Source organism: Micrasema longulum, unplaced genomic scaffold, assembly GCF_059751315.1.
Source record: "Micrasema longulum isolate JH-2025_06_02 unplaced genomic scaffold, ASM5975131v1 h1tg001265l, whole genome shotgun sequence".
NCBI lineage: Eukaryota > Metazoa > Arthropoda > Insecta > Trichoptera > Brachycentridae > Micrasema > Micrasema longulum.
Window position 1 is genome coordinate 41,632 of NW_028278452.1, and position 12,058 is coordinate 53,689.

Genomic DNA, 12,058 nt, shown 5'->3' on the forward strand with positions numbered 1-12,058 from the left:
AATTTTATATTGCATAAAATCACTTTTGTAAAGCGCCCTTGGGTGTTATATAATGGTGCTAAATATGTAAGTCAGTTATCGATAGTGAAATTTCTCAGATGTATTTCATTATAATTTGGATAATAAATTATGTATAAGTATTTTGTTCATTTATAACTATTATAATTTTTAATTTCACGCAATGAGAAAGTTTAGTGCTAAGGGAAATTGTTTTCTTATACGCGGTAAAAATAAGAGTGTTTAATTGTACTGCGAAGTTTCTCAAAAATGTACGAAAAAATTTATAAAAATATACTGTAACAAGTTCTTGTTAATCTACCAATAAATTACAGCGTTGTTATGTATTGTGATAGATTTCTGGTTTCCGGGTAGCCCAATTTTTCAACATTAAGTTTATTTTGACGCTACGGGGCTCTACTTTTAATGGCAGCACAACTCACCGACGACAACTTCTGATGTCACGGGCGAGGTAATTTCAAACTTTTCATATGTATTTTTTAAATCGTAGTCACGATAATACGATACATAAAAAAATATATTTTTTTAATTGGCTTAGTTTGATAGTCTATTAACAAAGCGTTCTGTTTTTTAAAAATACTGTTTGTAAACGCCGTATGCTCCAACCAGAAAGTGATCATAAAACAGGTGTGTTTTTTACCGCTATACATCAGGATAGAAAAGTGCTAAAATTGAAAAATTATATATACATACCTACATACTTAATACCTATTTACAGAAAATTACTCAGCTGCCTAAAACAAAATTGGAATTCTGAATGGAGTTATTACAAATTCAGAACCAAGTATAATCGCTTCGATCGCTGTTGCAGCATTTGTTTGATAGGATTCTGTCCGGAATTGAATTATTTTATTTTTAGAGTTTCAACTTAAAGTTATTTAAAGAAAGCATTGTTTCAATCGATACAAATTTCATATTTAATTTTTGTCTCGGTTCTTTCTATATTAATGTGCTATGTGTTATTTTGAAATGATTTTCTTGTTATACTATAGTATTATTGTTGTACTATATCATTGTATATTAATTCTAACTCAATACAAAACATGAGTCGCACAGAGTTGGGACTTGTGTCTAAATAAATGTAAATAAAACAATTATTTGTGAGTGAATAAATAAATAAATATAATAGTATTTATTTATATCGTTTAAATAGTATATTATAAATACAGGTTTTTTGGCAAACTTAAACTGTGTATTATGTGTTTTTTAAATATATTTATCAGTGACTATGAGAAAAAATATGAAAAAAATGCATACATAGCTTAAAATTTGTAGATTTTCATGGCCTATCAGATTCTTGTAATGTTTTTCTAAGTTATATTGCAGTATATTTATACTCCTTCTTGCCGACGTATCGGACAAGCGTTAAAGCGTCCATCATCTGGGCTGATGTAGTTTTAGTGTCTCGGCGTACTGTAGTCGTATGAAGAATTTGTACGCAGCGCGAAACAATGGACATTCAAAAATATACTTAAAACTAATTTACAAACTTAATGCCTATTCTAAATGTCTCAGTATGGAAAAGGCCACCCCCGAAAGTGACAAATACTAGTCTCTATTGGAGGGGCATCTCATTTTTAACACATACCGAGATCCCTAATTCTAAACACTTAGCCTAGCGCAGTGGCGGTCCCTACAAGGGCCGCTTTCCGTTTTGACGTCCGTAACACATACAAAGGTACATGTTACAAAAAAATAACGTATCCCTAACTCTATGAGGCCAAGAGGCCCTGTGTGATACAGCATAATGGAAAGTGGAAAGCATGAAAATTATTATAGAATACCAAAAAATAAAAATGATTACATTAACATACATGTTAATAAACATTTGGACAACAAGCTTAATAGTATGTAAATCTATGCAATGCTCTCTTCCTCCCTAAGCATTAATTTTTGTACATTTATTAGGGGGTACATGATAGACGCCGTGCAATATTGTATGGATGTTTATAATTTTCTATGGCCTCCTTTATCAGACGAGCTTGGTGGGTTTTGGGACGACCTAATATTTCAGGATCGAACGAAAGGTTATGTCACCTCTCTATGCGACTGCAATACACTAAGACACTGCTGTCCGAAATGTCAGCAAGAAGGAGTATTAATACACGGAGCAATAACCCAGAAAAAAAATCACATGGATTATACATGGCTTGTAAAAGCTTTAAAATGGATAACTCAAAAAATTACATTAATTAGAAAATAATATTTTGTATATTGAGAAAATGGGAATCAAGTTGTGGTAGAGCGGGGTGCGAACCTCGGACCTTCGATCCATCCGACACTAGCCACGGGACCACAACCCGGTTGATGAATACTTTTTAAAGTATAGTGGTTTCAAACAAAGTAAAACATTGATCTTAAGTGAATAAATAAATAAAAAGAGTTGTCTCATAATGTTGGGTTAGAGAAACATAATTTAGAAATATTTGCGAGACTTTATTTTTGTTGGTTTTTTATAAATAATTTAATTGACTTTTTAAACACATAAGACTTTTGAAAATACTAATGTAAATATTTAAGTTTTTCATTCCAAGTCTAAAAATTGAATAATCTTGTTTCAATAATACATATTATATAAAGAAAGCCTTAGTCTGTTATGTTTACTATACAAGTAACCAGCTGAAAAATAGCAACATAAATATACGTATAAATAGCAACATAATGTGGACCTTATGAAATTATACTATATAGAATTTCATGTCTGATTCAACAGAAATCAAATGTTTCCATTTTCTCCAAATTTTAAGGAAAATTATATTACAAATAATATCCTCTTCCATTCATCATATTATCACCGATAACTGTAACTTTAATTCTATTTCAATACTTATTATGAGGAATATTTATACAAGGCAATTGTTAAAAGTACCCACTTTTTTAACCGTACTGTATCTGTTTCTTATATGTGCTATGTATGGGTATTTTACTTTAATTGTGGAAAATGAAATAATTTCCATTATTATGTGTACTTTGTCTTTTACAATGCATTTTTCCTGTCAGATAACCATGAAATAAACTAAATTCAATTCCGTATTTAATGACAATGCCATGCCATGTAGGCCAAAATATATTTTTTTAAATTGCACAACAGACCAGGAGGCCCAATTACAACAATGAATTACAGCACAGAATACCCAGACAAAAATCACATTCTTTTTGTGTTCTCACTAGGAAACGAGTCTGAAAACTTCAGTGTGTGACTCAAGTGTGTTAGCTATTACACCACAAAAGCTAGCAAAATCCTACATCAAATATTAAAAAAGTTCTTCTCCCTATTTATAGTAAGGAATTTCGAAAAAAAAATTGTGACAGCAATATTTCATTGTAAGAATTCTGATTCCCTAAAATGTGAAAAAGAAAAACATTTTTTTACTAAACATCTGTGTAAAACTGTAGTACGTGCAAATAGTGTAGTTTAGAGATATGGTGGTTTGAAGATTTCACTTTTCTTGAAAAACTGGGCTTTTTTAAAAAAAAAATTGTCTTCATTTTTTTTTTCTTTTACACTTTCAAGCTTGTGACAAATGAATGTGATTGTTTTGTATAAAAACATCAAAAATGAGAAATTTGCACTTTGGTTTTTACGGTCACGGCCACATTTGGTTTTTACGGTTACGGTCACGTCAAGGCATTTAAGTTGATAGCTATGTTTTTCAATCAGTTACTGTAAAATTAAAAAGTAATGACCTTGACGGCAGGATGTAATGGAATAAGCAAATATGTTTAAAAAATTGTGACATTTGCGCAAATTAAGTTTTTTTATGTTGGCATGTTTCTTTTTTTAAATATAGACACTGAAATTCCTCATTACAACTTGTGGTTATTTTTATACGTCATATATACTATATCTTAAAATATTATGTTTACAACTTTGCTTCAGCCGTTTTCCTGTAGATGGCTTTAGCGGTAAGTAAAGGTCGAAATAAGTAGATCATAAACGTCATGCAATAAACTTGGGCATCTGTCAACATAACCTTATAGAAACAGTCTGTTTGTGTCTGAACCATAAAGCTATTCTCAATTGAAAATGTCGTTTTATGAGCCAAATTCTGGTCATCGGCGGGAGATTTTAATTTTCTCCTTCAATATGAAGAAACCTGCGGCTGCCGCTTATGGAATGCTCTCAAATACGAAGGGCGTTCAATATATTCTCGGTATGGGTACGAAGGAAAAGACTTAGGTTAATTCTTATTTTTTTATTTCTCAATATAGTCACCTTTAATATCTATGCACTTCTTACTTCTAGCAATCAATTTATTTAAACCCTCAAAAAAATATGATTCCGGTTTGCTATCAAAATGCTCATTAATCGCCGCTTTTAATGAGTCATCGTCGTCAAATCGTTTCCCACGAATGTCTTTCTTTAGATTTGGAAACAGAAAAAAATCCCTTTGTGCCAGGTCTGGACTATACGGTGGGTGATTGATTTCTGCAAAACCACATTCACGAACTGCAGCCTTTGCAACTTGAGCCTTGTGCACCGGTGCATTGTCGTGGAGGAGCAGGATCCCTCTGGCCAATTTCCCTCGCCTTTTCTCTTTGATTGCCTCCCTCAATTGATGAAGGATGCTAGAGTAGTATTCTCCAGTGATATTGATGCCCTTTTTCTTGTAATCAATCAGCTAAATTCCCTGGGAATCCCAGAAAACTGTAGCCATGACCTTCCCTGCGGATTGTGTCACCTTGAACTTCTTTGGGTGCTCTGTACCTTTTCAGTGCCACTGCATGCACTCCTGCTTACTCTCAGGATCATAGTGATGAACCCAAGTTTCATCCCCAGTAACAATTTTTTCGATAGTTTCTTTAGAATTTTCACCATAGAGCTCCAAAAACCCTTTGCAGCTTTGTACGTGGTGAGATTTTTGGAGTGGCGTTAGGAATCTCGGCACCCATCTTGCACTGACTTTTGACATGTGTAGGCGGTCGTGTAAAATAGAAACAATGGTACCAGTGGATAGGCTAGTAATCTCGGCTATCCTTTTCACCTTCATTCTGGCATCTTCCAATATAAAATTTTCTATTTTCCCCACATTTTCTTCATTACTGGCCTCGATTGGCCACCCGGATCGCTTGTCGTCTTCTATGCTCTCTCTGCCCCTCTTAAATTCACTGGACCACTTTTGAACTGTCGATAATGAAGGAACAGACTCTCCATAAACTTCTGCCATCTCTTTGTGGATGGTTTTCTGATCTTTTCCTTGTTTGGTGAGGAATTTTATAACAGAACGGTACTCGTGTTTGTTTAACTTTGCGAAATGAATCATCTTGCTTATGTTTCGGGGACAGCTACTCAATGACTAATAATCCGTTTGTTATGAAAAGCTGTACTTATACTACTAATGAGTGTAATATAATGAGGTAATAAACTATTTATTCATAGTTGCACTCTTTCATATCTATACCGAGAATATATTGAACGCCCCTCGTTCTTACGATGAGGCCGCTATTAGTGATATTATTAATATTGTCATATATAAATAGTTTACTTTACTAGCTAAATGTGCAAAATATGTCCATTTATTTGCACATGAAATATTAACATTTGAGGTTTTTAAAAAAGAATTAAGAAGTGCAGCTTAAATCCTGGAGCGGGCATTTTACCCGTAGAAAACTTTTAATGTTTTTCCTCTTATTTTGAAAAAATTACCAGAGATATAATATTGCTGACTGAGATTTTTAGTAGTCATTACTGTGTCTTACCTAAGATTTGCTGCCATATAATATGTATGTTTGAAACAAGGAAGATACATAATGTATTTAAAAATATTATGGTATTCTTATACTTGATATGGTCAACAAGTGTACATAATGATAAAGCATTTATAATTTTTGTAATTCAACAAATATGTGTTAAATTATAACAGATTCTCAAACTTTTTCTCAGATACTCCATATTATATAGATATGGAAGGTGGTGTGAAATTATATATGTACTTTTTTTAATGTAAATTTTATAAATACTGTTAAATATTAAAAAAAAACTTCTTTAAAATAATTTAAACAGGTGCATAATGACTAAATCAACTGCACATTATTTGTCATGCCATTTTCTTACTATGAACAGCTTCAATAAAATGTATCTGGCTCACTTTTATACCAGTATCTACTACTACTACACCTAGATGCTACATCAATAAGGTGTTTTTTTGTAGAGGATTGACTACTTATCTATCTTAACCATATTTTTCAGTCCACCTTACAACATATACATATTAATTGTATATAAATAATATTTACATATTACGTATGTGCGTGTTTAGAAACATCATTTATAACTTTTGCTATTGATGTATATTACTTCATTATGCCTAATTTAAGTTTGTAAATAATTTTTCGTAACACAGGTGTTTTATTATATTGGTGGGATTTGAACTGAATGTTATTCATGATTATTTAAGTACTATCAATATACCACATATGGATAAATTATTTGTATTGAAATGTAAAATATTAAAATAATATATCTTCTTTAAATAATGTTTATTGTTTTTGTTTAAGGATGATTTTTTTTTAATACGTACATATTACACTTAGGTATATTTGAGTAGAGATGATGCTTCATAAAACGATAGTTAGAAATTATGTTCCTAAAAATAAGCAATTTCGCATGAAAATTGCCGTGCAAAATGCGTAGTAGAGTAAAAACTAACTGTGTATGCCAACTGTGAATTCAAAGCTGTATGTTGCGCTTCTTAAGGACATATTATTTATTAAAGATGCGATCATATTACGGAACCACACTAAGTGGTTTTGAAGGTTGAAACAGGAAAAACTGTATCCTGATTTTATTCAGTATGTACCCCACAGATGTAGTGAAGCAGTCAATTTAATTGCTAGATTGCAATTGCAGATCACGAATTCTTTAGGATTGATTGGATAATTTGAAAATGCTAACACAAACTAAATCTTCACATTTGTAAAGGACTTAGTGCAACAGATTAGCATTGTGGCATTATCAGAATGTGATTCTTGTTCTAACGTGTTACTGGACTTAGAATATTATTGAAAAGATTGTGTAGTTAAATTTTTGTTTATTAATGAATGTTCTGATGAATGTCACATTAACTTATATTCAAATTTTAGAACAGTTGCTATCAACTGTTCTAAAATTTCAGATCTATATCTGGTAAAAATCTAAACATCGAACTCGCTATCGGTTCAATTATTTATGGTGTGGGTAGGTAGGTATTTATTTCAGCAACGGAATTGATCTCTTTTTGATAAATATTAAATCATATCACATACTATTGTTGCAATGTGTCTAAGAAATGTTAATACATTGTCATATGTCATAATTGACATTCATTTGATCTTAACCCAATTGAGCATGAATGGAACATACTAAAACAATGCTTAACAATATACATATTAACCCCCCCCCCTCTCCTTTGAGAGGACGTACGATGAAAGCTACTCTAGATTTAATCGTACATCCTCTCAAAATAAATTTCAATGAACTTAACACCGTTCGACACAGATGCTTGTTCACTTCAGATGCAGCTAATAAATTTTAAAAGCTAGGAACTGTGGAACAACAAATTCACAGATCTGACCAGCCGCTTGGAAGAACTCAATAGAGAAATCCAATTTGATTTCTCAGCATAAAAACAACTGCTATGAAACAGATTGTATGAAACAAACTGATAAAAAAAACTATCATTTGGTATTTTCACAATCTTTGGCTCTACATATATATGGGAGCATACATTCTCAACTATGAACCAAATAAGAAATAAACTTATAAGCTAAATAACGGATGAAAATTTACAATCATGTATTCAATTAAAAATATAGCTATTTGCCAGATACAGTATTGCTATCAAAAGCAGTGCATGAAAGCCATTCTAATGAAAATAAAAAATCTCAAACTTTTTTTCCACTAAAAATCCATAATGTATGTATATTACTCTCTGGTATCTTTGTTATCCTGTTTCCATGACAATTTGTCTCTTCCCATTTGACAAACTGCCGAGCCCTGCCCTAGGGGGTGAAATCCAGTTTTTGTCTTACAAACATTTAAACAAACCCAAAATATTGTAACTAAACCAACTGGTCCAAGTAGAAGTATAAAAATTGAAAAATTGTTTAAGGTGTTGCCTAGTATGTGAAATAATTCAATCAGATGAAGGTTTCAGGTGTTTAACTTAACTAAAATCCAGTATTTTATCTACAAACATGACAAACTCAAAATACTGTAATAATGCAGTATTTTTTTTAAAATATTATAAATGTGAAACAAAATACATTTACAATTTTAGAACATACCTTAAACATGAATATATAACCCTATCCAGTTTATATTTCCTGTATTACAACAAACAAATGCTCAATAATTAATAGCACGAGGTTCAAACTACATTTGAAACCTTGTTCAACAAGTTTTCTCATGTTTTGGTGGTTACAATTTTTATTTATTTATTTTATTCACAATATATTTATGTAACATTTATTGAGGCACAAATCCCAACTCCTTGGAACCGAAGTCTTGTGTTGAGTTGGGACAAATATATGTATAACCCTTTAACAAAATGCATATCACCATATTATATATTATACAGTACAAAAACATCATTAAAAATACACATAAAAGAATCTGCAATAAAAAAACATTTGAAGCACATGAAAAAATAAAATTGAAATAAACTAACTCAAATATTTGAAAAACCATCCAGAAGTTTCTCACTCAAATTCCTCCCCCTAAGGAAGATCTAGTCCTAAAACTCCTTTGAAAATAGATTTTGTCTTCGAGAGCTGTGTTCGTCTTCCAAAATATTAAACACTCAGTGTGATAAAGGAGAGGTCGTCCGGGTTTTGGGTTTAACATAATTCATTCCTTGGGAAAACCTCGTACAAATGTTTTGCTGAGACCTCTCCTTATTGTTCAACCAGAATTGTGTGTCAGTACCTCTTTTAGGTTGTTAAGTTGCCCCACATCTGATTTTCATAGCGCGCAAGAAAACATTTATTGTATCCAATTTCCCGTAGGGCTGAAGTTTCTCATTGTCAATATGCATGACATAGCATTAAATAGTATTATATATATGTGGGGTTCATAGTCATAGTTTTTTAAACATGTCTTTTTTTTTAAGTGTACTTTATTATAAAAGATTACACAATTATGCACAAAAATAAAATGAATGGAATTACATACATGCAGAATGTACCGATTAAAAAAATATATTTAAACTTTATCAGTATACAAGGATGCTATAACTGATAAGACAAAATTGTGTGTGTTGAAAAACAAACATAAAACACTTTGAGACTATTACAAATTACTTATCAACATTCTTATCAGCATTTATGTTTCAATTTACAGTTATTTAAATATTTTACAATTATTTCAATCATCATGGCATTCTTCTTATTCTATATTGGAACTAGAATTCTGATTTGATTGGTATATCAGAATTTCCACCGCCATTGTCTTCAGGTTGAGATTTTTTGAACCCATAGGTTTCAAGGAGTTCATTGCATTCCAGTCTTGTGAGAGTGGAAAGTGGTAGTCTATGAATTTCTTCCCCCGCGTCGCTTAATAGCACCAGCTCAGGTGGAGCACCGTGTATAGCTGTGAATTCTACCTTGTCGTACAGCGGAAGATCTGTGTAAATAAATTGCTTTACCTGCGGTAGCCGATTTAAAGAGCACCCGCGACAACTCTGAAACGTAATAACAATTACATTACGACCAATGATACAAATTTACAACACCTACATTAAAACTTGATCAGATATTATATATTACATACCTCCACTCTAGCCGATGTTATAGTTCTGTCATATCCACTGGCTATTAGTGCCGTAAATAATATACTGCAAATGAATACTAACTTAGTCATTTTGATAATGATCTATATACTTAAATTTATTTCGCGACTGTACACGACAGCTCTGGCAATTTAATTATCAAAGATATCTGTGATTACAAAAATAAAACATTAAATATTATCTTAAACCCGTAGCCAAAACGCAAATACCGAGAACTGTCAAAAAAATATCGATCAAGTTCATAGACTAAAGACTACAGTTTAGGCAATATAACAAGATATTTTTGACAGATAGTGTTGTAAAAGTATTTTTTTCTTTCGATTTTCGATATCGATTTAGAATAATTTTGGGTGGGGTAAATAGAAACGGGTTTTGATTATGCATCACCTCTATCTGAATTCGAAAAATACTTTCCTTTATCACCGTACTGATAAATATCAACATTCGAACCTACGTCGCTTCTAGGAGCAGAATTGTCTGATCTGAAAATAAATTGTAGATTAATATTTTAAGTAAGAATGAAGTACGAATTCAAATAGGGCTAAAATCAAATACAATTACTTTCAACTGAATACGTACATTCATCTACTGGAACCAAATCTAGTTTGTTGTCAGAATTCGTGCTAGGCCCATAAGATAGAGGTAATCCTGAAATCATATAAATTAACAAGGATTTTACTACGGGGATAAATTTATGTCGTATATTTACGATAATAATGTATTTACGGTAAAAATAATAAACAAATACAACGAACAACCACGTCATAAAATAAACATAAATCTCACAATGAAAACATAAACTTACCTATAAGGGGAAGAGAAGAGAATGATCTAATTTCAGGCAAATTTATGTCCGGCAAAGCGAAAAATAATATCGAACCATTCCTGTTTTTAAGCGTACTCGGAAAATGTTTGTCACAAATGAAAAACTTTTTTTTAGAATATTGGTTTCGAAAAGTTTCTAACATATGGAAACGTCCAATTCTCCATACCCATTCACGTAACGTAGATGATTTTTTTGCGTAAGATGGCAAAGAATGTCGAGACGAAATATAATATTTACACTTACACCCAATAACACAACTGCTTTTGAAATTTTTTAGACAAACACATCTTGCAAACCGCTCAGGTCCGGAAGAGATACAGATTGCGGGAAGGAAATCAAATGAAGTAAACAATAATGAAGTTAGTAGTTAGTAGCCTTAGAGTATATACATATAGTAGCGTTATGCGAATCGATCCCGAAAATTCAAGTTTTGTTTTATTTGAAAATAGCTGTTAATTTTTGGCATTTATTTATATTTAGAAAGGAAAAATTAATGTCGCCCAAGTTTGCGGATTTTGGACTCATATCATTGATTTGACCTTTTTGTGAGTTGGTCGACTATAATGTGAGTGAAGTTGTCTCTTTTTGGAGACATCTTTGAAAACACAGCCAAACTAGAATGACCTTAAAATGGTTTCATTTTTAGGTTAATTCTGAAAGTTTATATTTTTTGCTGCTAGATGACCAAATCGAGAAATTTCATGTAGTCTTAACATGTGGGGAACGACCTTAATACCAACTAAAAATAAAATAGTAAAAAAAGAGTTTATTCAATTGTTTTATTTGGTAAATCAACAAGAATACATGAATTAAGGTAAATCAAAACAATACAATAGAAAAATAAATAATATGACTTCCACAATAATTATAAGATGACAGATAGGGGAACCCGGGTAGGAACGGGGTACCGGGGCGGAACGGGAAAGGGGCAGGAAGTACATGCGATCAATTACAGATGTCACTGGTAATAACGGCCCGCCTCACGTTTTTAAATATATTTTAAATAAAAATTTAATATATGTATTGTAACTCGTGCTCAAACGCTCAGTCATGCCCCCTCGTATTTAGTCCAAAATGAAAGTTAGATTCCAAAATGCTTGCTTGTGTCATGAAAGCGTGTTGAAACCCTTAGGATAAACATTGCAAAAAGGATTTTGTAACTTTTCATTGCCAAATATTTGTTCATGAGCGATTAATAAATCTTAAAACAAATAATATTTAAATAAAAATATCATTTTTTGTAAACGTCAAACTTCACCTAGTGGTGCAACTGCGAAACCCTTCTTACTTACTGGGCTGCACTGATAGAAACATATTTTTAAAATATAATAAATGTCGCCCGTGGATCGGAATAGTATGTAGATCAGTATTGGAGATTGGAACTGTCTGGCATTTGGCCTACATGGCTGGCAGTCTGGCATTACACGCTGGCTGTAAATTCTTAGGG

At 31.9% G+C, this 12,058-nt stretch overlaps 1 protein-coding gene across 2 annotated transcripts; it reads right to left on the reverse strand.

The window, feature by feature from the left end:
• Positions 1-1,401: 1,401 nt before the first annotated feature.
• On the reverse strand, positions 1,402-10,262 carry LOC148276161 (selenoprotein M-like). 2 transcript variants are annotated; one of them, XR_015823855.1, is made up of 3 exons: positions 9,767-10,171; positions 9,206-9,677; positions 1,402-1,651 (listed from the first exon to the last, which is right to left on the reverse strand). XR_015823855.1 is itself a non-coding variant. In XM_088234661.1 (2 exons), exons 1-2 carry the CDS (start codon positions 9,854-9,856, stop codon positions 9,399-9,401), a joined length of 369 nt encoding a protein of 122 aa, XP_088090787.1. In that variant the 5' UTR covers positions 9,857-10,262; the 3' UTR covers positions 1,402-9,398. The 2 variants fall into 2 exon arrangements, 1 of the variants encoding a protein (XP_088090787.1); XM_088234661.1 differs by having other exon boundaries at positions 1,402-9,677; positions 9,767-10,262.
• Between the last annotated feature and the right edge of the window lie 1,796 nt (positions 10,263-12,058).